Source organism: Bufo bufo, chromosome 4, assembly GCF_905171765.1.
Source record: "Bufo bufo chromosome 4, aBufBuf1.1, whole genome shotgun sequence".
Classification (NCBI taxonomy): Eukaryota; Metazoa; Chordata; class Amphibia; order Anura; family Bufonidae; genus Bufo; species Bufo bufo.
The window spans coordinates 335,706,910-335,732,723 of NC_053392.1; the positions used below are offsets into that span (position 1 = coordinate 335,706,910).

Sequence of the window (25,814 nt, forward strand, 5' to 3'; positions counted from 1 at the left end):
TAGCAGAGGAGCCATCTTGAGAAGGTCCTCATATTGTAAATGTTTAAACAGCCATAATTAAGGGAAAAACTCAAGGAAAACAGTGGTATGTGAAGAAACTAAAGATTTCTTTATGCATAATGCTGCTGCAGCAGTAACATATGCTAAAATAGATTTTTTGATGAAAACATGACGGTTACACTTTAAAGGGGTTGTTTCATCAAGAAACCCTGTTTTAATTAGTCTGAGACGGATTTTGTAAGAAAGAATTTGTCTAATCAAGGCAATCCCTTTTTAAAATTGAAGTCCACCTGCTGATCTGCCAATCACCACTGGTCCAGCTTTATGCCTCTTACAGACGAGTGTGTCTTTTGCTCTGTGTGTGAGCGTTATTCTCCGTTATGGACACTACTCGTTGTGCGTGACAGTATACTGATTTATAATGCTGTGTGTCTCTGCATGACCTTAATTCTACAGAATTATACTGCCATAATGCTGTCAGTTTAAGGACTGAATTGTACTGACCTAAAGCTATCAGTATAATTCTGTTGAGGTAAGGTCATGCAGTAACACACAGCATTATAAATCATTATTATGCCGTGCGATCCTGTGAAACGAGCAGTGTCTACAACGGGAAATCCTGCTCCCACATGGAACATGTTTTCCGCACTGGACCCGTTTGTCTGAAAGAGGCCTTAGAAGGCCTTGGGGTGCTATTAAAGTTACAAGTAACAGCTGTCAACAAGAGTTGCATAGGTTGGACTTGTTAAACTCTAGTCAAAAATCCATGCGAAACGTTCCATAACAGAGTACAAGGTCTGTTACTTCCCCACACTGGTTAAATATTGCATAGCGCTGTGCTATATTTATGTATGCATTCACTTCCTCTTTCTATAATAAAATTGTCATGCACCACTGAGGTATATGTAATGAAAATGGAAAAATACATAAAAACTAGTGTCAGTAGCAGGCCTCATGCACACTACCATGTAACGAGCCCCCACAGCTTCCGAGTATCCGTTTCCATTAATATTTTTATATGTAGCAGTTTTTTCATTAAACGTTGTAATACATGGCTTTATTTATTTGTATACATGGTATTTTATGGTGATATAGTAGCAAACTCCAGCTTCTGCTCGGACCTCCGGGGCACGGATAGTGCAGGACTGCACTCACACAGCGACAAATGTAAACGATGTCCAGCCATCGGTGTTGGTAAAATCCATTTAGTTTTTTTTTTTCTCCATTAAAAAGCAGTTACAAAATGGTGGGCACAAACCAGGCCTTACATCTCTCTGATTGTGGTTAAGGAGTTAATACGGGAGTAGTTTGTATTCTCTAATGCCACCTACTGGGTGTTTCCCCTCCCACCTTTTCCACTATATAGCCTGACTGATGTAGTCATCTAGTTAGTCTATGATTAAGGGTGCTAAAAACATGCACCCGAAACGCGTCAGGGAGATGTAAGGCCTGGTTTGTACCCACCATTTTGTAGCTGCTTTTTAATGGAGAAGAAATAAAACTGAATGGATTTCACCAACACCAATGGCTGGACATCGTTTACATTTGTTGGTAATTATCTTATAAGATTAGTACTACATTCACCTGAACCCTTCCTTTCTTCACCTGTTTCTTAGTATTTACTCATTTTCACTTTTTTTATATATTTTTTCATAAAGTCGTATGTTGCACTGTTCTGCTTTTAAAGGCTCATGCACACAAACTTATTTTCTTTCTGTGTCCGTTCCGTTTTTTTTGTGGACCGTATGTGGAACCACTTATTTCCATGGGTCTGAAAAAAACCGGAAGTTACTCCATGTGCATTCCGTTTCCGTATGTCCGTTCCGCAAAAAAAAAAAGAACATGTCCTATTATTTTCCGCTTTAGGATAGGACAGGACTATTATTGGCCAGCTGTTCCATCCTGCAAAATACAGAATGCACACAGACATTTTTTGCGGATCCATTTTTGCTGACCGCAAAATGGATACGGTCGTGTGCATGAGCCCTAAGGCTACGCCATTAATCCATGTGGAATGTGCTAAGGCACCTAATGCATTCTGATAATTTATCTTATGTAAATGTTGTATAACCAAGACGTTAAAGCATTCCTACTGACATCCATGGCATGTACAATCGCATCTTTCTTCTCTTTTCCCAGCCTGCATTCCTGTAGCTTTGAATCTCCTGAATCAAGGCCGTTGTCTGGAACACGTTTAAGCCCTTTGCCGCATGTGAGTATCTCACTACATCCTAATATCTATACAGATTTCTTAAATAAAGGAAGATAAGTCTACGGTCTGAGAAGCCAGCCATAATTATAGCTGATTTCTATGTGTATTTCCATCAGACATTTTAGTGCATTGTATGCTAACATGTTATTTTGTTATTCATTTTGTATTCAAAAGGGTTACCCAACCCCAAAAATGCCCCCCTAAATGCCGGGCCCCTCACACAGATTGTCCTTACCTTGCTCCCTGTCACCCACGTCTCTTCTGATGCCCACACGGCCGCCACTGCATCTTCAGGCCACAACGGGAACAAACCCCCATAGTGTCACCTGCGATGCTAGGAAGGCTTGTCCCTGTCACGGCCTGCTATTGGCTGCCCCCCCTTCCCTGTCCCCAGTGTTTTGATCCGCACGATGGGGAGATGCAGCGGCGGCCATGCGGGCATCAGACGCGGTGCCGGGGAGCAGGGTAAGTACAATCTGTGTAAGGGGCCCAGACATTTGGCATTTGGGGGGAAATTTTCGGGGTTTGATAACCCTTTTAAATGGAACAGTACTGCCCACATAATAATTCACCAAATCAGTGTGGGTGATAAGGCCTCCATATACATGAGTAAATTGTCAGCTTAATCTGCTGAGAAAGGCAGGTTCAGCCAACAGTCTAATATGTATGTGGCACTCCAGTCTCTCAACCAACAGATGATGTTGGGTAGAGTAGGATTGAGTGAAGTGAATATTTTTGCGCCATTCTTTTGTTCTCCTGCCAGAGTTGTCCGAATGTGTATGTCAGCCTTAATGTGCAGATAATATGATGTAGGTACATGAACCTACAATTTTGATCGTTCACTAGGCAGGGGGCTGCCTGCTCCTATCACTGCCTGTCATTGAGTAGGTGTTTTTTTAGTTCTTGAATATACTGTGTATGTGATATATATGATCCTAATGTCATAAAATAGTTTGGATGTGGCCCTGAGTTTAAGAATAACTATATCTGAATTGACGTTTTGCACAGCTTATTTTTTAAGTAGTAATTTCTTCCATATTTTACAGAGATAAAGCAGCACAGACTTCCCATTGTCCATACCGCCAGATGCAATAAATTCTCAGATTTAGCACATTAGCCTTTCTGTGAGGCTCAACGAAAAGTAGAATTGCAGCAGAGGCTCCTGTGGTTGATACTAGGGTCTAGGAGAGAGGGTTTTTTCTCCATTTCTTTAGAAGAGGCCCGTGCTCTGTTATTTTTACAGTGCAATACAACTGTCCAGCAAATGTTATAAAAATAATGTTAAATGTAATCCATACAAGATAGGAATAGGAATAATCCATGAAGACCAGATACAACTTTATCAAAATATCATATTCATTCACATCTATCCATAGGCATCTGTGGTTATACCCACCATGTTATAAGGAGATTTAGCATGCAGTGTATACAGCCAGGTCCATAAATATTGGGACATTGACACATTTCTAACATTTTTGGCTCTATACACCACCACAATGGATTTGAAATGAAACGAACAAGATGTGCTTTATCTGCAGACTGTCAGCTTTAATTTGAGGGTATTTACATCCAAATCAGGTAAACGGTGTAGGAATTACAACAGTTTGCATATGTGCCTCCCACTTGTTAAGGGACCAAAAGTAATTGGACAATTGGCTTCTCAGCTGTTCCATGGCCAGGTGTGTGTTATTCCCTCATTATCCCAATTACAATGAGCAGATAAAAGGTCCAGAGTTCATTTCAAGTGTGCTATTTGTATTTGGAATCTGTTGCTGTCAACTCTCAAGATGAGATCCAAAGAGCTGTCACTATCAGTGAAGCAAGCCATTATTAGGCTGAAAAAACAAACCCATCAGAGAGATAGCAAAACCATTAGGCGTGGCCAAAACAGCTGTTTGGAACATTCTGAAAAAGAAGGAACGCACCGGTGAGCTCAGCAACACCAAAAGACCCGGGAGACCACAGAAAACAACTGTGGTGGATGACTGAAGAATTATTTCCCTGGTGAAGAAAACCCCCTTCACAACAGTTGGCCAGATCGAGAACACTCTCCAGGAGGTAGGTGTATGTGTGTCAAAGTCAACAATCAAGAAAAGACTTCACCAGAGTGAATACAGAGGGTTCACCACAAGATGTAAACCATTGGTGAGCCTCAAAAACAGGAAGGCCAGATTAGAGTTTGCAAAATGACATCTAAAAAAGCCTTCACAGTTCTGGAACAACATCCTATGGACAGATAAGACCAAGATCAACTTGTACCAGAGTGATGGGAAGAGAAGAGTATGGAGAAGGAAAGGAACTGCTCATGATCCTAAGCATACCACCTCACCAATGAAGCATGGTGGTGGTAGTGTCATGGCGTGGGCATGTATGGCTGCCAATGGAACTGGTTCTCTTGTATTTATTGATGATGTGACTGCTGACAAAAGCAGCAGGATGAATTCTGAAGTGTTTTGGGCAATATTATCTGCTCATATTCAGCCAAATGCTTCAGAACTTATTGGACGGCGCTTCACAGTGCAGATGGACAATGACCCAAAGCATACTGCAAAAACAACCAAAGAGTTTTTTAAGGGAAAGAAGTGGAATGTTATGCAATGGCCAAGTCAATCACCTGACCTAACTCCGATTGAGCATGCATTTCACTTGCTGAAGACAAAATTGAAGGGAAAATGCCCCAAGAACAAGCAGGAACTGCAGACAGTTGCAGTAGAGGCCTGGCAGGGCATCACCAGGGATGAAACCCAGCATCTGGTGATGTCTATGCGTTCCAGACTTCAGGCTGTAATTGACGGCAAAGGATTTGCAACCAAGTATTAAAAAGTGAAAGTTTGAGTTATGATTATTATTCTGTCCCATTACTTTTGGTTCCTTAACAAGTGGTAGGCACATATGCAAACTGTTGTAATTCCTACATCGTTCACCTGATTTGGATGTTAAAAGCACATCTTGTTTGTATAATTTCAAATCCATTGTGGTGGTGTGTAGAGCCAAAAATGTTAGAATTGTGTCGATGTCCCAATATTTATGGACCTGACTGTATATTCTTCCTTTTAGGCACTTTGTACATCCCTCAACTGGAAGGGGCAGTTGAGCTATGCTAGGCTCCCTGTCCTTTGACAGATCCCGAGCCTGCCATTGGTTATCTTAACCTGTAGACTACTTGTATACAGTACTTTTAATCAAGCTGGATTCCAGGATATGTTTAAACTCTATCTTTTAATTTCCTAGAAACCTAAGCTTCCCTCTCTAGAAACAGAAGATGAAATTACACCAGCAGCTCCTCAGCCACCTCCGCACGCAGTGCCGTCTAGACGGCCTAGTAGAACTCGGACACACTTGTTGAGATCTCATGGAAACATTTTGGCCGAATCTGGAATTCACCAAGTAGAGGGTACGTCTGCATTGTTACATGGAGCTCACCAAGTAGAGCAGGGCTGGCCAACCTGCGGCTCTCCAGCTGTTGTAAAACTACAATTCCCACCATGCCTGGCTGCAGGCTGATAGTTGTAGAGGCTGTCTGGGCATGCTGGGAGTTGTAGTTTTGCAACAGCTGGAGAGCCGCAGGTTGGCCATCCCTGAAGTAGAGGGTACGTCTGCATTGTTACATGGCGCTCACCAAGTAGAGGGTACGTCTGCATTGTTGCATGGAGCTCACCAAGTAAAGGGTACGTCTGCACTGTTACATGGAGCTCACCAAGTAGAATGTACGTCTGCATTGTTACATGGAGCTCACCAAGTAGAAGGTACGTCTGCATGGTTACATGGAGCTCACCATGTAGAGGGTACGTCTGCACTGTTACATGGAGCTCACCAAGTAGAGGGTACGTCTGCATTGTTACATGGAGCTCACCAAGTAGAGGGTACGTCTGCATGGTTACATGGAGCTCACCAAGTAGAGGGTACGTCTGCATGGTTACATGGAGCTCACCAAGTAGAAGGTACGTCTGCATGGTTACATGGAGCTCACCAAGTAGAGGGTACGTCTGCATGGTTACATGGAGCTCACCAAGTAGAGGGTACCTCTGCATGGTTACATGGAGCTCACCAAGTAGAGGGTACGTCTGCATGGTTACATGGAGCTCACCAAGTAGAAGGTACGTCTGCATGGTTACATGGAGCTCACCAAGTAGAGGGTGCGTCTGCATTGTTACATGGAGCTCACCAAGTAGAGGGTACGTCTGCATTTTCGCATGATGATAGAAATCTGCTGATAGCAGGAGGCATAGTAACTGTGAGCTGCGATCTTTGGAAATATCTTGTTGTCAGGATTGCTTGTAGGCTAATGACACTCTTTATTAAAAGAAGATGAGATCTGATAGTAGCCAGCTGGTCATGCTGGCCACTTTTATGTTGTTGTCATCTTAGTGTCTGCAGATACAACCTAAGGCAATTTCCAGGCAACCTTAATGCAACGTAGTGAGGGAGCTGTAGATATAGTATTTTGTGGCAAGAACAGATACTTATCAGAACAAAGCTGTTGGGGAAAGGGATCTCTGCTTTATTTTGAGTCAATCTCGCTCTTGGCACAATGTATTTTTATATGGGGCCATATTACGGCCACCTGACAGCGGCCTTCAACAGAAAATATTGGCAGGTTAGTATTGATAATTTGTTAATACCTTGGATTTCTAAATTTGCAAGGCAGGTCAGTTTCCGCATGGAGAAAAAAAAGCTGTGTACATGAAATTTGTCAAATCTCGTTCACTTTGCTTTTACTCTATTGAGCTGTTTTAAATTTTAGCTTTTGAGTTCTGGTGATTTTATGAAGATATGTGCTTGTAAATTTAGTCCTAAGTTGTATGTATGAACGTTTATTTCTAAGAGGTGTGGTTTGTATAACCTTCTGCTTGGGTTATACTTTTTACCCACTTAAATGTCAACATTTTGCAATTTGTATGAAAAATTACACTTTGATGCAAAGTTGCACGAAGGTGTATGTGTGTATACAGGGCCGAGTGGCATTTTGACAATGTACTAAGTATCTACTTTCAGAAAATATATGGGGGAGTTAGTATTATTTTTATTTTATTTTGTAATTTAGGTTTTATTTGTACTTGTCGAAACTTTGAAAATTGAGGTGCAAAATGACATCGAAAGCGTTAAAGGTGCCCATACATGGAGTGACCAAGCAACAGTGATCGTACGTTGTTTACCACTAATTGTCATGGTTTCAAGGCAAGTAGAGGTGAATCACATGGCTTTTACTTGCTTCACTTTTTCTTGCAGCAAAACCACAGCAATTAGTGGTAAACTGCATGCGATTACCTTGGCTCGGCTGCACCGTGAACGAGCGGTGTGTAAAACCACTCCATGGTTAGTACCTCATTCCCATATTTGCATGTAAGGGTCCATTCACACGTCTGTAGTGCGCATGAAATGCGGATGCGCACAGCACAGTGTGTGCTGTCTGCATCCATCCCGTCCCCATATAGAATGAATGGGTCCGCACAATTGCGGACGTGTGAATGGAGCCGTAGATGGCCTTGAAACTGAATGCAATAAATATATGAGCAGGAAAGTTTTACTGTTTGTCTACTTTAATTTATATATTTCGTGGTACATCAACCAGCTTTGCATTTTCCAAAGGTCCATTTCATACGTGATTTTTCATCAGTGGCTCTCAAAATTGTGGCCGGGATAAGATTGACTTCCTTCATCAGTATGATCCCAGCAACAAGAGCCATGCACTAGGCAACAATGCCTAAGAATCGATACAAGCGTCATGCGCCAATTATGCTGCAAATAACAGATTATTTTTTATATAGTGGCAGAATTGATAAAGATCCACATTAAATGCTAGAATTCACCTCCATGTAAACTTTGTTGATACGATCACTCGGAAACAAGCAAAGTGTGACAAATATTGGCCAGTGTAAGACTTCCTTCACATTTCTGTGTCCGTTCGACGTCTATAAAAAAATCCATCTTTGTTTTATCCATGAAGGATCCCTGGGTTTTTGCCCTCTGTCATTCATATTCCACGGATGCTGCTCAGCTGAAAATTAATTTCCAGACTATTTCCTACCAGTAGTCAGTGAAAAACGGACCAAACGTGGATGCCATAGACTTCCGCATCACGGACCAAAATGTGCATGTCTCAATGTTTTTTTGACTGACCCACAGTACGTAAAAAAAAAGTGCTGTTTGTGGAAAATGCGGATAGCACAAATCAGTGAATAACAGAATTGTGAACGTGGCCTTAAAGGGGACCTGTCTCCTCTCGTGACATGTCTGTTTTAGTAAGTACTTGCATTCCCCATGTCATTACAATTTTTGTAACATATAGTAATACCCATCAGGATCTTTATTACAGAATGTTGGCAAATCATCCCTAAACGTGTAGAAGGAATAATAGAGGAATGGCACAACACAGAATCACAAGAAAAAATGTTCCTGAATTGTTATTACATAGGGAGTGCAGATTCGTACTAAAACAGACATGCCTCAAGAGGTTCTTCAGCAGGTCTTTAGACAGTGGCCAGTTGTTCCACTGTAAAAATCACTGTTATTTGCAGCAAATTTGGCACATAACGCTTGGAGCAATATTTAGGCATTGGTGCCTAGTACATGGATCTTGCTGTTGGAATCATACTGATGAACAAGTCAATCCTATTCTTGCCCACGATTTTGAGAACCACTGAACTGATGTGTAAATTAAATAAATTCAGGCCGATGTATGACTTGTGCATTTCCATAATTTCAGAGAGCTTAATTGATGCAACAAAATGTGCTCGTTTTATATGACCTTAATTTAATGAATCTGACCTGCTAAGTGATGATTCTTATTGAAGGAATCTTATTGTTGTAATGTTTACCCATGAAGGAAAGAGCTTGAACGTCTCAAAGGAAACTCTGTTGTTGAAGGATACCTCTGAAGACGACAGAATGTCCCTCTCCTTAAATAACCCTCCAAACCACCTTGGCTACAATATTTATGGTAACCCAGAAGCACAAAGAAGAGCTGAAGAGCCATCAACCCGACAAGATAACAAGAGCAGGTTTGTGTTCTGACTACTTATTTATATTTTATTTTACTTAAAGGGGTTATCAAGGTTTTTATATTGATTGTTTATCCTCAGGATAGGACATCAATATTAGATCAGTAGGATCTGATTCCTTGTGGCTCCGGTGCAGCTCCATCCATTGTATAGAGGACGGAGTTGGTATTATTATTATTATTATTATTAAAGTGACTCTTCAGTGCAAACCTAAAATTTGATTATACTTGACTCATATATATATATGGTAGTCAACATACCTGGTACCCTCCTCCGATGTTGACTTTGTTTTTTATGTCCTCCTCTGGATTATTTTCAAGATGGCTGCCACACTGTCAGACTTCTACAGTGCTGTTGGAAAGTCTTAGGCTACTTTCACACTAGCGTTCGGGGTTCCGCTTGTGAGTTCCGTTTGAAGGCTCTCACAAGCGGCCCCGTACGGCCCCAATGCATTCTGAGTGGATGCGGATCCGCTCAGAATGCCTCAGTCTGGCACCGTTTGACTAAGTCAATGGGGACTGACACAATATGGTGCAATTTCAAACGGATCCGTCCCCCATTGACTTTCAATGTAAAGTCTGGACGGATCCGTCTGAATAACTTTCACACTTAGAATTTTTTCTGAAAGATAATGCAGACGGATCCGTTCTGAACGGATCCCATCGTTTGCATTATAGGAGCGGATCCGTCTGTGCAGACACCAGACGGATCCGCTCCGAACGCACGTGTGAAAGTAGCCTAAGACATGTCCTTATGTAAGGACCAGCGCTGACATCATCAGCACTGGTCCAGTAATGGTCCGATAATAACAGCTTATTTGGGTATTGTGATCTTAATTTGCATTATGCTATAATTGTATGTTTTATAAATGATGATGGCACAGTGATGTTTGATGCAGAACATTTCTGTTCGATCCCATCCATCTTTCTGGTTTCTTATCTTGGCTTGACCTGTCTACTCTTTTCAGAACATTTTATAACTACAATTTCAAACAGAAAGCTTCGTATTAATTCTCCTGGTTTAAAAATCACATAGTCGTCCACATACTTTTTTGTACTGAACTATGTTAAGATTTTCCCTACATTTATTTTATATACTGTATCTCATTTCACTGGTCAATTACTTTAATGTCTATATTGTTTTGCCAATTTCCAGTCTCGCAGTTTTGAAATTCATGAATTCTTTGCTTACAGCTCTTATTTGGAAAGGTAGACCTCTAGTGGTAATAAAAAAGTTTAGCTTTTATTGTACAGTTATGTTTCAAAAAGTATTCATTGGCTTTTAAGGCAGTGGATATCGGCAACATACTGCCAATGCATCCCTCGCAGGGGGAATACATAAAATATAGAAACAGGATATAATAAACAATAAAAAGCAGAACAAATGATCTGATAGCTAGTCAAATATACAGACTGTGGTATATTCATACAGAGTAAATATAGTCCTAAGTGACTGTATATGACTTCAACACTTTTGAACATAATAGTGTAGGTCTGGAACAGCACAGTATGACATCCAGGGGGATCAGATTTTTTCAAAATGCATTACCCTATCCATAGGAATGGCTGTAAGTTTCTCATAGAGCATTATTTTATTATATCCGTCCAATGACTGCTTCGAGACAGAGGGTTGATTGTCCCCACTGTTGTGCTATATGGATTCGGACTTCCATGATAATATGTTAGTGAGTTTAGGGGGTTAGTCTCCCAACAGCAATACAGATAAGGGGTAGCTATAACTGAATAAGGTGGCAGATCCTATTCCAGAATCTCTTTACTATCGGGCAGGACCACCAAATATGTCGATGCGAGCCTCTTTCCAAACAACCCCTAAAGCACTGATCTGGAACATCTGGATAGATTGAGTGTAGTCTACCAGGGACCATACAGTGGAGGAAATAATTATTTGACCCCTCACTGATTTTGTAAGTTTGTCCAATGACAAAGAAATGAAAAGTCTCAGAACAGTATCATTTCAATGGTAGGTTTATTGTAACAGTGGCAGATAGCACATCAAAAGGAAAATCGAAAAAATAACTTTAAATAAAAGATAGCAACTGATTTGCATTTCATTGAGTGAAATAAGTATTTGAACCCCTACCAACCATTAAGAGTTCTGGCTCCCACAGAGTGGTTAGACACTTCTACTCAATTAGTCACCCTCATTAAGGACACCTGTCTTAACTAGTCACCTGTATAAAAGACACCTGTCCACAGAATCAATCAATCAAGCAGACTCCAAACTCTCCAACATGGGAAAGACCAAAGAGCTGTCCAAGGATGTCAGAGACAAAATTGTAGACCTGCACAAGGCTGGAATGGGCTCCAAAACCATTAGCAAGAAGCTGGGAGAGAAGGTGACAACTGTTGGTGCGATTGTTCGAAAATGGAAGGAGCACAAAATGACCATCAATCGACCTCGCTCTGGGGCTCCACGCAAGATCTCACCTCGTGGGGTGTCAATGGTTCTGAGAAAGGTGAAAAAGCATCCTAGAACTACACGGGAGGAGTTAGTTAATGACCTCAAATTAGCAGGGACCACAGTCACCAAGAAAACCATTGGAAACACATTACACCGCAATGGATTAAAATCCTGCAGGGCTCGCAAGGTCCCCCTGCTCAGGAAGGCACATGTGCAGGCCCGTCTGAAGTTTGCCAATGAACACCTGAATGATTCAGAGAGTGACTGGGAGAAGGTGCTGTGGTCTGATGAGACCAAAATAGAGCTCTTTGGCATTAACTCAACTCGCTGTGTTTGGAGGAAGAAAAATGCTGCCTATGACCCCCAAAACACCGTCCCCACCGTCAAGCATGGGGGTGGAAACATTTTGCTTTGGGGGTGTTTTTCTGCTAAGAGCACAGGACAACTTATTCGCATAAACGGGAAAATGGACGGAGCCATGTATCGTGAAATCCTGAGCGACAACCTCCTTCCCTCTGCCAGGAAACTGAAAATGGGTCGTGGATGGGTGTTCCAGCACGACAATGACCCAAAAAATACAGCAAAGGCAACAAAGGAGTGGCTCAAGAAGAAGCACATTAAGGTCATGGAGTGGCCTAGTCAGTCTCCGGACCTTAATCCAATCGAAAACCTATGGAGGGAGCTCAAGCTCAGAGTTGCACAGAGACAGCCTCGAAACCTTAGGGATTTAGAGATGATCTGCAAAGAGGAGTGGACCAACATTCCTCCTAAAATGTGCGCAAACTTGGTCATCAATTACAAGAAACGTTTGACCTCTGTGCTTGCAAACAAGGGTTTTTCCACCAAGTATTAAGTCTTTTTTTGTTAGAGGGTTCAAATACTTATTTCACTCAATGAAATGCAAATCAGTTGCTATCTTTTATTTAAAGTTATTTTTTCGATTTTCCTTTTGATGTGCTATCTGCCACTGTTACAATAAACCTACCATTGAAATGATACTGTTCTGAGACTTTTCATTTCTTTGTCATTGGACAAACTTACAAAATCAGTGAGGGGTCAAATAATTATTTCCTCCACTGTATATGCTCTATGAAAAACTTTTAGTGGTTTAAGTTAATGAAACTTGCCAGCTATTCTTGCTCAAAAGAGTATAGCAGTGGTGCCAACGTTCCATAGACATAGTGGTATTCATTTTTATTGGACAGTTATAACAATTAATTACAAAAATGTATTAATTCATATTATTTCAACTCTGATTTTTATCACAAACATATCTTTTTAAAACTTTTGGTGTTTTTTAAAAATATTTTATGAGACTAGAAAATTCTGATTTCACACTTTCCATTGGAATAAGCACCATAATATTTCCAGTCTTCTCTAGCTCACTTCTCAGCTTTGTAGATCAAGGCCTGGCCAGTAGTCATCTTATTATCATTAGAGCGCAGGGTTAATAACTAATGACAGCTCCATTGTACTATTGGAAGCTCAGAAAAGTAAAAATTGCAGCACAAGACATCTGCATAATTCAACTGCCATTTATGTAATACAGCAAGCGCTCACCCACAGTCACCAGGATCTGAAAAAACATTGATCCTGGTCATTTAACCCCTCAGATGCTGCTGTCAATACCAACTGCTGTATCTAACTGGTTAGAGTGAGGTTGCTCCTTCTGACTCCTTATCGCTAAGCCCCTTTCCCTCCGTAGTTGGTTGGCAACTAATGGCAGTCTGGGGCCCTATGAAGGCTTCACAGTCTGCCATTGTAGTCTTTCTATTAATAAAGAATATTCAAATCTCTAGGGGACTAAAAATAAAAGTGGAAAAAAAATAAAATGAAAAATATTAATTACAATCTCCCCTTTCCGAAATTTACATATAAAAATGAACAATAAGAAAATAAGGATTATGCTACATGCACACGACCGCGCCGTGTTTTGCGGTGCGCAAATTGTGGATCCGCAAAACACGAATGCCAGCCGTGTGCGTTCCGCAATTTGCGGAACGGAACAAGGCCGCCCATTATAGAAATGCCTATTCTTGTCTGCAAAATGGACAAGAATAGGACATGTTATTTTTTATTTGCGGGGCCAAGGAACAGAGCAACGAATGCGGACAGCACTTTTGCAAACCAATTGAAGTGAATAGTTCTGCATCTGAGCTGCAAAAAAGGCTCGAATGCGAACCAAAACAATGGTTGTGTGCATGCAGCCTAATTGATATTGTTGTGTCTGCAAAATGCCTGAACTATTAAAATATAAAAAAAAGTATTTATCCTGGACAGGAAAGAAAAATATAAATGTCCGATTCGCTGTTTCTTTTGTCACTTCGCTGGCCACAAAATTGAATAAAAAGTGATCTTAAAGTTGTATGTACTGCAAAATGGTACCATTATAAAACTACAGCTTGCCCCTCCAAAAAACAAGACTCATAGACCTCTTTCACACGGGCGTCCCGGATTTGCTCCGGATGCGTCGCATTTGCATTGCGGGAAACCCGCGCAAGTGCACACACAATTTCGATCAGTTTTGACTGCGATTGCGTTTTTCAGTTTTTATCGCGCGGGTGCAATGCGTTTTGCACACGCATGATAAAAAACTGAATGTGGTACCCAGACCCGAACCCGGACTTCTTCATTGAAGTTCGGGTTTGGGTTAGGTGTTCTGTAGATTTTATTATTTTCCCTTATAACATGGTTATAAGGGAAAATAATAGCATTCTGAATACAGAATGCTTACTAAAATGTGGCTTGAGGGGTTAAAAAAAAATAAAAAATAACTCGCCTCATCCTCTTGTTCGCGCAGTCGGTATCGTCTTTTTTTCTTCTTCTTTCAGGACCTGCAAAAGGACCTTTTTATGACGTAATCGCGCTCACCACGTGGTGAGCGCGGTGACTTCCACGCAGGTCCTGCTGAATGAAGATAGAGGAACGCGATTGCGTCATCAAAGGTCCTTTTGCAGGTCCTGAAAGAAGAACAAAGAAGACCATGACGGCTGCGCGAACAAGAGGATGAGGTGAGTTAATTTTTAAAAAAATCTTTAACCCCTCAAACCACATTTTACTTAGTGTTCGGTATTAAGAATGCTATTATTTTCCCTTATAACCATAATAGAGTGATTAGACTTTAATGGGGTTGCTCATCCCTATCATTTCCTAGCAACCATGCGTGAAAATTGCACCGCATCCGCACTTGCTTGCGGATGCTTGCGATTTGCACGCAGACCCATTCATTTCTATGAAACATGCTGCGATTTTCACGCAATGCACAAGTGATGCGTGAAAAGCACCACTCATCTGAACAGCCCCATTGAAGTGAATGGGTCCGGATTTAGTGCGGGTGCAATGCGTTCACCTCACGCATTGCACCCGCGCGGAATTCTCGCCCGTGTGAAAGGGGCCATACAGCTCTCATGGCTCAATTTTTTAAGTAGTAAGGCATAATGAGAGCTATATAAATTTGGTGTTGCTCTATTCACTCGCATAGTTAAGGTAAAATGCACACACTGAAAGCCGTAAAAACTCAAGAAACAATGGCCGAAATGCTTTTTATCCACAAGTATTTGTTTCTAATGTTTCTATACATGATATGGTAACTCCGGTTACGTGACCATGCACAGGTGAGTAATTAATATGGCAATTAAAAACTAACATAAATCGTTAGATAAATACAAATTCATATATCCATACACACTCGCCTATAAAAACAAATTAAAGACAGCAAGATCATTCTTATCGTTAAGTCCTAGCGGACCCGTGGCATGGGTTTTTATAATCCAAGCCGCTTCCCTCTGCAGGAGGAGACGTTTCCTGTCCCCTCCTCTTACGGCATACGAACCACCTCTAATCCTGCACACTTTAGGACATGTTTATCACCTCCGTGTTCTTCATGTACATGGTTAATCAAACGTGTAGCTCCCACTCCTGTGTCGATAGATTTTTGTGTTCCCTAAACCTAATATATAGGGGTCTAAAGGTTTATGTAGAATTTTCCACATGGGCAAAAGATGGCGTACACCACATATTGCGTTTTACATGATATAAAACAGAATGCTGCACCCCTCTATTATAAGAAATGTAGACTTATGCATAAATTTGCACATGAAACACTTTCCACATGCAAAGTTACTATTAGGGGCACATTTTCCTAACCAGTCAACATCATATGTCTGTAAATTACTTCTAACAATGGTACTTCCTATAGTCCCACTTGTCCTGGAGCTAATGATGGGATTCATCATGGTTTTGGCCTTAAGGCCCCTTTCACACGGGCGAGTATTCCGCGCGGATGCGATGCATGAGGTGAACGCATTGCACCCGCACTGAATACCAACCTATTTTTTTTTATGGGGCTGTTCAGATGAGCGGTGATTTTCACGCATCACTTATGCGTTGCGTGAAAATCGCAGCATGCTCTATATTCAGCGTTTTTCACGCAACGCAGGCCCCATAGAAGTGAATGGGGTTGCGTGAAAATCGCAAGCATCCGCAAGCAAGTACGGATGCGGTGCGATTTTCACGCACGGTTGCTAGGAGACGATCGGGATGGAGACCCGATCATTATTATTTTCCCTTATAACATGGTTATAAGGGAAAATAATAGCATTCTGAATACAGAATGCTTAGTAAAATAGCGCTGGAGGGGTTAAAAAAAATAAAAATAAAAATTTAACTCACCTTAATCCACTTGCTCGCGTAGCCCGGCATCTCCTTGTGTCTCCTTTGTTGAAGGACCTATGGTGAGCATTAAATACAGTTACAGGACCTTTGATGACGTCACTCCGGTCATCACATGGTACGTCACATGGTCTTTTACCATGGTGATTCACCATGGTAAAAGATCATGTGACGTACCATGTGATGACCGGAGTGACGTCATCAAAGGTCCTTTACCCAGGTCCTAAAGAAAGAATACCGAAGCAGATGCCAGCTGCGCTATCAAGTGGACTAAGGTGAGTTAAACATTTTTAAAAAAATATTTAACCCCTCCAGCGCTATTTTACTTTGCATTCTGTATTCAGAATGCTATTATTTTCCCTTATAACCATGTTATAAGGGAAAATAATACTATTTACAGAACACTGATCCCAAGCCCGAACTTCTGTGAAGAAGTTCGGGTTTGGGTACCAAACATGCGCGATTTTTCTCACGCGAGTGCAAAACGCATTACAATGTTTTGCACTCGCGCTGAAAAATCGCAGGTGTTCCCGCAACGCACCCGCACATTTTTCCGCAACGCCCGTGTGAAAGAGGCCTAAGAGATTCATCCTGCACCAGCATCTGCCAGTTATTCAGGATGGCTTTCTTAATAAGGGGAGCCATCGGCGTAAAATCAAATGTGAATATAGGCCTAGTACCTTCTTGGTTACGCTGTGTATTCTTTCTCTTTTTCTTACTACAGTCTCTTGGCTTTAATCCGATCACCCTCTGATAAGCTATATTAATGGCACCCTCGGGGTAACCCCTTTGTAAAAAACGAGACTTAAGATCTATACACTGCTTCTTAAATTCATTGTCATCCAACACAATCCTCCTCAATCGGAGGAATTGCCCATAAGGGACCGCTTTTTTGACATGGGGCAGATGAAAACTATCATAAGGCATTCGTGGAGGTCAGTTTTCTAAAGACACTAGTGCAAATGCCATCCTTAACATTTATTTTGACATCCAGAAAATTTAATTCACTACAATGAATCTGGCTAGTGAACCTCCATATTCATATCATTGGTGGTATTTAGAAACTCCACGAATTCACAATACTGCTTCCGTCCCGGTCCAAATTATAAACACGTCGTCGATGTATCTAAGAAATAACCTGATATATTGGACAAACGGATTATCAATTGTAAACACAAATTTTTCTTCAAAAGCAGCTAAAAATAAATTGGCAAAGGTGCACGAGACGGGTGTCCCCATCGCAGTTCCTGATACTTGGCGATACCACTTACGATCAAATGTGAAAGCATTATGTGTAAGAATAAATCTCAAAGCTTGCACAACAAAATCATTGTAGTCCTTACTACCATCAGCTCTCTCCAGAGCACTACGGATACACGGCACCCCCAGGTCCTGTGGGATTCTAGTGTAAAAACTTTCAACATCTATGGATGCAAATAAGTATCCATCTTGCCACTCAACATCTCTCAAAACCTCCAATAAGTCACAGGTGTCCTCTAGGTAAGAAGGTATGCCATTCAGTAATGGGCGTAACAGCCAGTCCAAAAACTGGGATAATGGCTCAGTCACAGACCCAATTCCTGCCACAATTGGGCGTCCTGGGGGATTAACCAATGACTTATGGATTTTGGGAGTACAGTACCAAACTGGTGTGATTGGAAACTGGGGGTACAGTTTTCTCCGCAGTGCTCTGGGGTAGAAAGCCAATGTCAACGTAATGCCACAATAAGGATCTCAATTGCTGCTGGTATTTCAAAGTAGGGTTGGATTGGAGGGGCTCATACGTGTCAGTATCGGGTATAAAAATGAAGTTTGGGTCCGCGCTGAAGCTGCTTTAAGTAGAGGTCAGTCCACACTCAATCCCTTTTCCTCAGTCTCTGGTTTCAGCCCCCTCGATCTCTGAACCAACCGGCAGCAGAAACAGTTGTTATCCCTTCAAAAGGAGAAAAACATAGTGCAGACCCGCAAGTAAAAGGATTATCTGTGTTTTATTATACTTACAAAGTCTGTTCTTTTAACATAATACAGAATACCATTTTTTACGTGCGATGTTAAAAGAACAGACTTTGTAAGTATAATAAAACACAGAGAATCCTTTTACTTGCGGGTCTGCACTATGTTTTTCTCCTTTTGAAGGGATAACAACTGTTTCTGCTGCCGGTTGGTTCAGAGATCGAGGGGGCTGAAACCAGAGACTGAGGAAAAGGGATTGAGTGTGGACTGACCTCTACTTAAAGCAGCTTCAGCGCGGACCCAAACTTCATTTTCATGTGCTACGTGTCAGTATCGTGTCTCTGCCTCCTCAATATATGCATCCCTGTTCATCACCACTATAGTACCACCCTTATCCGCCGGTTTTATTACCAGGTCACTGCGCTGCTTGAGCCATAGTAAGGCCGCCTGCTCACCCGCAGGAAGATTAGACTTCCACTCCGGATAAATTAAGGCTTTAATTTCCTTAAGTACCTGTTTTTGGAAAAGATCCAAACTACTACCGGCGGGCAAGGGCGGAGTGAAAGTGGATTTGACTCCTCTCATGAAGCGCTCATTCACACTAGACAGATCTTGCTGATGGTCAAACTCACATCCCTGTAATTCTAAGAGTGTGTGTACTACATTTTATTCTGCCTGATCAAAATGCTCCCCTAAGTGGAACCCTAATGCTCCAACTCTGACAGGTTGTTGCAGGTACGTGGTATACTCTCACACTTGGGCCCTTGCTAGGACCCTTGGGATAATTACTGACAGCAAACAAAACCGTCCTCTGACCAAGAAATCCTTTTAGGGGTCCTAGTTATATACAGTATATATCTAAAACGACATCTTTTATTATATTCACTTAAACTGCTATTATAGAAAAGAAAAAGCAGGACTAAGCAGAGGGTATCCGTTTTAACACCAGTGTATGGCAGTACTATGATATGTGCTTTTTGTTGTAACACTGTGTTTGAGAATACATACTGCTTGTTGTTGCTAGTTTTTTTTAAAATTATTATAATATCAACACCTCCATATATAACCTTTTTGTATATTCACTTTTGCACCCTATATGGTATTGCGGTGTATAGTGTAATGTGTTGCTGGTAACAGCAACAATATGTTCTGGGGGTGGTTATTATGGGGGTGGTTATTAGCAGTGTGATTCAACTGTGATATTGATCGTTTGATGTACTATCACCTACACATTTGTAATCCACTACTATGTTAGTATAACCGTAGTCCGTTCAGTGCTTTATTTTATAGCACTATGTTGTTAATAAACACTGTTTTCAAGGGACGAACAGTGTGTTATCATTATGTGATATCAACACCCCCACATGTGGCCTTTTAATGTATTGACATTTGCAGGCTGTTTAGACTTGCAATGTAGGACACGTTGTGCTATGGGGGTGAGAGACTCGCAGTATAAGGCTACTGCGGTATTCACCGCTAAGTTTGCTATGACATGCGCACTGATTGTACACTCTGCTCGTTCACATGTGCTATGTGGATTGTGATTTCAAGCACTGAGCGGATTGGTCACATACACAGTTCACTACACACACAGCACTCTATCCATCTAAATTTTCCCTATCGATTCCAATTGGTGCCCTCTGCTATTCCCTGTCTAAAATACAACAGCAAACACTACCCCTCCCGACATGTTTCACCGCTGCTTGCGGCTTCGTCAGGGGAGTGGGGTTATTCCCCTGATCGCTATTGGTTGTCAGTGTGCCAGAAAAGAAAACTGTCTACACCAGTGATGGTGAACCTTTTAGAGACAGAGTGCCCAAACTGTGACCCAAAACCCACATATTTATGGCAAAGTGCCAACACGACAATTTAAAGGGAACCTGTCACCGGGATTTTGTGTATAGAGCTGAGGACATGGGTTGTTAGATGGCCGCTAGCACATCCGCAATATCCAGTCCCCATAGCTCTGTGTGCTTTTATTGTGTAAAAAAAACGATTTTATACATATGCAAATTAACCTGAGATGAGTCAGAGCTTGAAAATATGACTCTTCTCTGGTCACACAAGTAAGATATGACTCTTATGTTAATTTGCATAAAAGGTGGGAAGTACAAAAATGCATAATACTTATTCAATTCATCTGCAAATGAAATTAAAAGTGTAATTTATATGTTTAGGGTAACACCATGAACATTTAGAAACGCTCAGGGAGGGTAGCACAGTAGAGGTGACAGGTTCCCTTTAACCTGAACACTACAGTCCAGTATAGTATATCTTCCATGTACTTTATCATTTAGCTATAATAACCTGCCTACATTCAGTGCTGCCTCTGCCGTTCATAGTTCACCCTGTGCTGATGAATGGCAGGAAAGGTCTAAGGCATATAGGTATGCCTTAGACTTTTTACAGGGTGTGGGTGCCCACAGAGAGGGCTCTGAGTGCCACCTTTGGCACCCGTGCCATAGGTTCGCCACAACTGGTCTACACTATAGGCAGGTGTAAATTTGCACCATTAATTTACACCAATTTGTAAACCCACTTTTAAAAAGTTACGGGAGAAGAACAAAACTGAAGTGTGAGTTGCACCAAAATTTGCAACCTTTTTACACCATAAGCAGTTATTCACAAGACCGTATTTTTGGTCCGCGTTCCATCCGCATTTTTGCGGATCACACGTGGACCCATTCATTTCAATGGGGTTGCAAAAAATACTGACAGAACATCGTGAGCTGTGCTCATCCGTATGTCCATTCTGTGGCCCTGCAAAAAAGTTTTAACATGTCCTATTCTTATTCAATGGGGCCCTCAAAAAGTGCGAGATGCACACGGACCGCAAAAGAGATACAGTAGTGTGAATAGCACCTTAAACTGGCCTAAAGCCATTGATGAAATCCCACATCCCATCTGAGTGGCAGACTAATTGTTGGAGTTGCTGGTTCATATCCAGTTATATATATGGCTAGGAGGGAATTGCCTGAAGCAACCACTTGATTGGTTAATTTTTTTTTCATCTATTATTGGTTACTTAGGGACATTGGCGAAAACAAGAGCAAATCTCCATCTCCAAATGATTCCAAGAAGACCTTACACAGAGGTAAAATAGTAGAGATTTTTTTAATGGGTTTTAAAAGTATTTTGGGGTAATACAAATTGTATTAAAATTTTGCTTCTTATGGCTTCTGTTTCAAACGAATTAAATAATCAGACTAGGTATCTGATGGCTGGGTCTCCAGCTTCTCTTTCTCTTCTTATGATCTACCTTTTAAAGGGCATCTGTCAGCAGATTTGTACCTATGAAACTGGCTGAGCTGTTACATGTGCACTTGGCAGCTGAAGACATCTGTGTTGGTCCCATGTTCATATGTGCCTGTATTGCTGAGAAAAATTATGTTTTAATATATGCTAATGAGTTTGTAGGAGCAACGAGGGCTTTGCTGTTACTCCTAGAGACTCAACTATCTGTGCATCTGCCTCGCCCTCCCCACTTTGATTGACTAGGAGAAGTCATGGCCAGGCATGGTCACGTTTTCACTGCCTGGCCCTGTGAACCAAAGTGGAGAAAGCGCAGCAGTTGCAGAAAGAACAGAGCCTGTAGGTGTAATGGTAACACCCCCGTTGCTCCTAGAGGCTCATTTGCATATATTAAAACATCATTTTTCTCAGCAATGCAGACACATATGAACATGGGACCAACACAGATGTCTTCAGCTGCCAAGCGCACATGTAACAGGTCAGTCAGTTTCAGAAGTACAAATCTGCTGACAGATGTCCTTCAAGCTGATTAATGAGCAAATCAAAGTTTAAATTTTATTTGGTCATAAATTAACGTAGAGGATGGTTCAGGAGCGGAGAGGGAGGGGATGGTAAAAGTGAGAACCAGACTGACAAATTTATCACAGAAAGGCATTTTGCAGCTGGCATGTACTGTGAAACAGAAGCCACATGAAGCAACATTTTTAATAATTTTGTTAATTAAAAAACTCTTAAATCATGTTACCTGGAGGTTCTGATTCTGTTATTTGCATTCTTCCAATCAGTTGCTATTCAAGCATGGGACCTTGTGAAGGCCCGCCATTTTTACATTCTTAGAGGGGTTCTCTGAGCTTTTGACAAAACTCATCTTTTCTTCTACCCTGTGAAAGAAAGATAGCTTGATTAATACATACCCATCGATCGTACACTCGCACAAGCTTTGGGCTCTTCCACTCAGGACCCGAGCAAATGTACAGATGAGTTCCTCTGCTCAGCACTGTTATACAGCTGAACACTAAGGCTAGGGAACACATCCTAAGGGTTTTCCGGTGCCAGGAGCCTGCCCCACTAAGCATACTTACCTACTTCCTGTGACTCCGATCCTCTGTGCTGCCTTCAGTGTCTCCATCTTCCGGTCTCCACACTGTTTCCTTCCAGCTCTGCATGGGCATGGTTACATGCTCTGCTGCAGCCAATGACTGGCTTCTGCATTGATGTACTGCATGTGGCCACGTCACTGCTGAAGCCAGTCACCATGCCCATGCAGCTCTGGAAGAAAACAGTGAGGGGACTGGTAGATGGAGACACCAGAGGCACCACAGAGGATTGGAGTGGTGGGATGCAGAGGAGTATGATTCCTTTAGCTTGGTTGGACAGGCTTCTTGCACTTGGTAAAATGGCATTATTACTGAACCCCTTTAAGGGTGTGTCTTTTTGGAGTGCAGCAGTTTGAGCATCTCTGTGACATATAGTAGTGCCTGCCTTTTAATTTTTGGCATACTGATCCACAGTGTAATGTTAGTAAAATACATTAATATTCACCTGTTTGCCATAGTTGTAATTGTAAGGCTGCAGAAGTTAGTCTCACCTTGGTTCAAGGGTTTCAGAGGGTGTCCCATCTTTGTACTGTGATATCACTGTTTTTTATCCATTTACTATGACATAACTGTGTTCAGTCTTCTTATCTTTATTATAGTTTTTATTATCCCTGTCCTGCAATATCACTGCTTTATTTATGAATATACAGTGACATTATTGTGAGCCTTAATCTATGATGCTGTAACATTGCTGCAGTTCTTGACAATTATGTGCGATACCGTTTATTATACTTGTTCTGTGAGTGTGACATGACTGTGTGGCCCTCTCCTGCTATATCACAGTATTTATTATTCGTGTACTGTGAAATTGCTGATTTTTATTCTTTTTTGCAGTATTACACTGTGCATTATCCCTGTATTGTGACACACTGTTACCATGATTACTACACTTGTTTTCTTTGACTTTACACCATTTATTATCCATATTATGTGATATCACTGTGTGCAATTAGTTATTGCCAACATTCCTTTCATGTGACAGTACTTAAAGGGATTCTGTCATGAGATCTGAGCCCTATTATTATTATTATTATTTATTATTAAAGCGCCATTCATTCCATAGCGCTGTACATATGATAAGCGGTGCACATACATAATACAGACAAGTGCACTAATCATAAACAAGACGAGTTACAGACTGGTACAGAAGGAGAGAGGGCCTACAATCTACATGGTATGGGAGAAGGACACAGTAGGTGCGGGTTAAGTTGGTCATGGCGGTATAGAGGCAGCAGGGTCACTGGTTGTAGGCTTGTCTGAAGAGGTGGGTTTTCAGGTTTCTAGTGAAGGATTCCACTGTAGGTGAGAGTCTGATATGTTGGGGTAGCGAGTTCCAGAGTATGGGGGATGCACGGGAGAGATCCTGGAGGCGATTGTGGGAAGAGGCAATAAGAGGAGAGAAGGAGGTCTTGTGAGGATCGGAGAGTGCGTGTGGGGATGTATCGGGAAAGTAGCTCAGAGATGTCGGGAGGGGAACGGTTATGGACGGCCTTGTATGTATTTGTTAGTACTTTGAAGTGAATTCGCTAGGCAATGGGGAGCCAGTGAAGGGATTGGCAGAGGAGTAATAGGGTGAGAGGTGGATTAGTCGGGCAGAAGAGTTGAGGATAGATTGGAGGGGTGCGAGAGTGCTAGATGGAAGGCCACAGAGGAGAATGTTGCAGTAGTCTAGGCGGGAGATAATGAGGGCATGTACAAGCATTTTTGCAGATTCAAGTTAAGGAAAGCGCGGATGCGGGAGATGTTTTTGAGTTGGAGGCGGCAGGTGGTGGAAAGGGCTTGGATGTGCGGTCGGAAGGAAAGGGCAGAATCCAAGGTCACTCCAAGGCAGCGGGCCCTATAAGCTAAACATATGGCCAGGTCCGTACTAATAACATGAATCCTAAACTGCCCTCATTAAACCTGCTTGTGGCTCACCTACCTAAGGTGCCCAAGGGGTTTTACGTTAACCCAGGGTGCCCGCCCGCACCCCTCGCCGTCTGGTGCCCAGCGCCGCCTTCCTCACCTCAGCCCCGCCTCCGCAATCCTCCCGTCCCTCTTCTAGATCCGGCGCCTGCGCACTAGGCTCAGCCTGATGCGCCACGGACTCCTGGCAGCGGCTTCGTTGAGCAAAGTGCGCATGCGCATCAGTCTTATCGGTTTAATAAGGGCACTTTAGGATTCATGTTATTAGTACGGACCTGGCCATATGTTTAGCTTATAGGGCTCAAATCTCATGACAGAATCCCTTTAAAGGGGTTCTCTTACTTCAGCAAATGGCATTTATCCTGTACAGAAAGTTAATACAAACCACTTCCTAATGTATTGTGATTGTCCATATTGCTTCCTTTGCTGGCTGGATTCATTTTTCCATCACATTATACACTGATTGTTTCCAGGGTTTACGACCACCCTGCAATCCAGCCGCACTTGCACACTGCACCATAATGTGCAAGCACGAGCACCACTGCTGGATTACAGGGTGGTCGTAACCATGGAAACCAGCAGTGTGTAATGTGATGGAAAAATGAATCCAGCCAGCAAAGGAAGAAATATGCGTAATAACAATACATTAGTAAGTGCCTTGTAATAACTATTTTTACATGATAAAGGCTATTTGCTGAAGCAAGACATCCCCTTTAACTGTATTTATTATTGAAGTACTGCAACATCACTGTTTATTACCCATTTTCTGCTGTTTCATTGTGCATTATTTTGATGGATTGTGATATCATTAGGTGGATTATCATTGGGACGAAATTTCATGTGCAGTCCATAGCAAAGTGAAAAACAATAAGCCATTTATATTTTATTCAATAAAGTGGTGTACATGCACCATTTCTAATCTTGTTCTGCAACATATCCAACAAATTAAAAAATGATGCATCAAAAGGAAGCTGGCTAAACAAATCGTATAGGCTGGAATTTTTTTATAGAATTGCACTGGTTTTTGGAGTGCACCATTTGTTTTAATTTTAAAAGCTCAGAAGACATTAAGTACAATGAGATAAATCATGTCAGTCACCGTCAGATTATACCAGAGCTTTGAATACTGGATGACACAAGAGACCAACAAACTTATGTGTATGGGGTTATTCCTTGACAGCAGATCTCAGAGTACAGTAGGATTGGACATGATGGATGTCAGCATGCCCGATCTTTTGTTTCCATAGGATATAGGCAACTGCCAGAGATGTTCAGATGACCACCATCTAAAGTGTTTGGGCA

General features: G+C 41.7%; 1 protein-coding gene across 2 annotated transcripts in view; it reads left to right on the top strand.

Moving 5' to 3' along the window:
* ARMC2 (armadillo repeat containing 2) overlaps nucleotides 1–25,814 on the top strand; it is a 120,615-nt gene that overhangs the window by 20,565 nt on the left and 74,236 nt on the right. For both annotated transcript variants that reach the window (XM_040426836.1, XM_040426837.1), the window contains exons 3-6: nucleotides 2,140–2,212; nucleotides 5,444–5,606; nucleotides 9,039–9,213; nucleotides 21,288–21,352. In XM_040426836.1, the coding sequence (XP_040282770.1) occupies nucleotides 2,140–2,212; nucleotides 5,444–5,606; nucleotides 9,039–9,213; nucleotides 21,288–21,352 (476 nt within the window). The remainder of the gene's footprint in view (nucleotides 1–2,139; nucleotides 2,213–5,443; nucleotides 5,607–9,038; nucleotides 9,214–21,287; nucleotides 21,353–25,814) is intronic.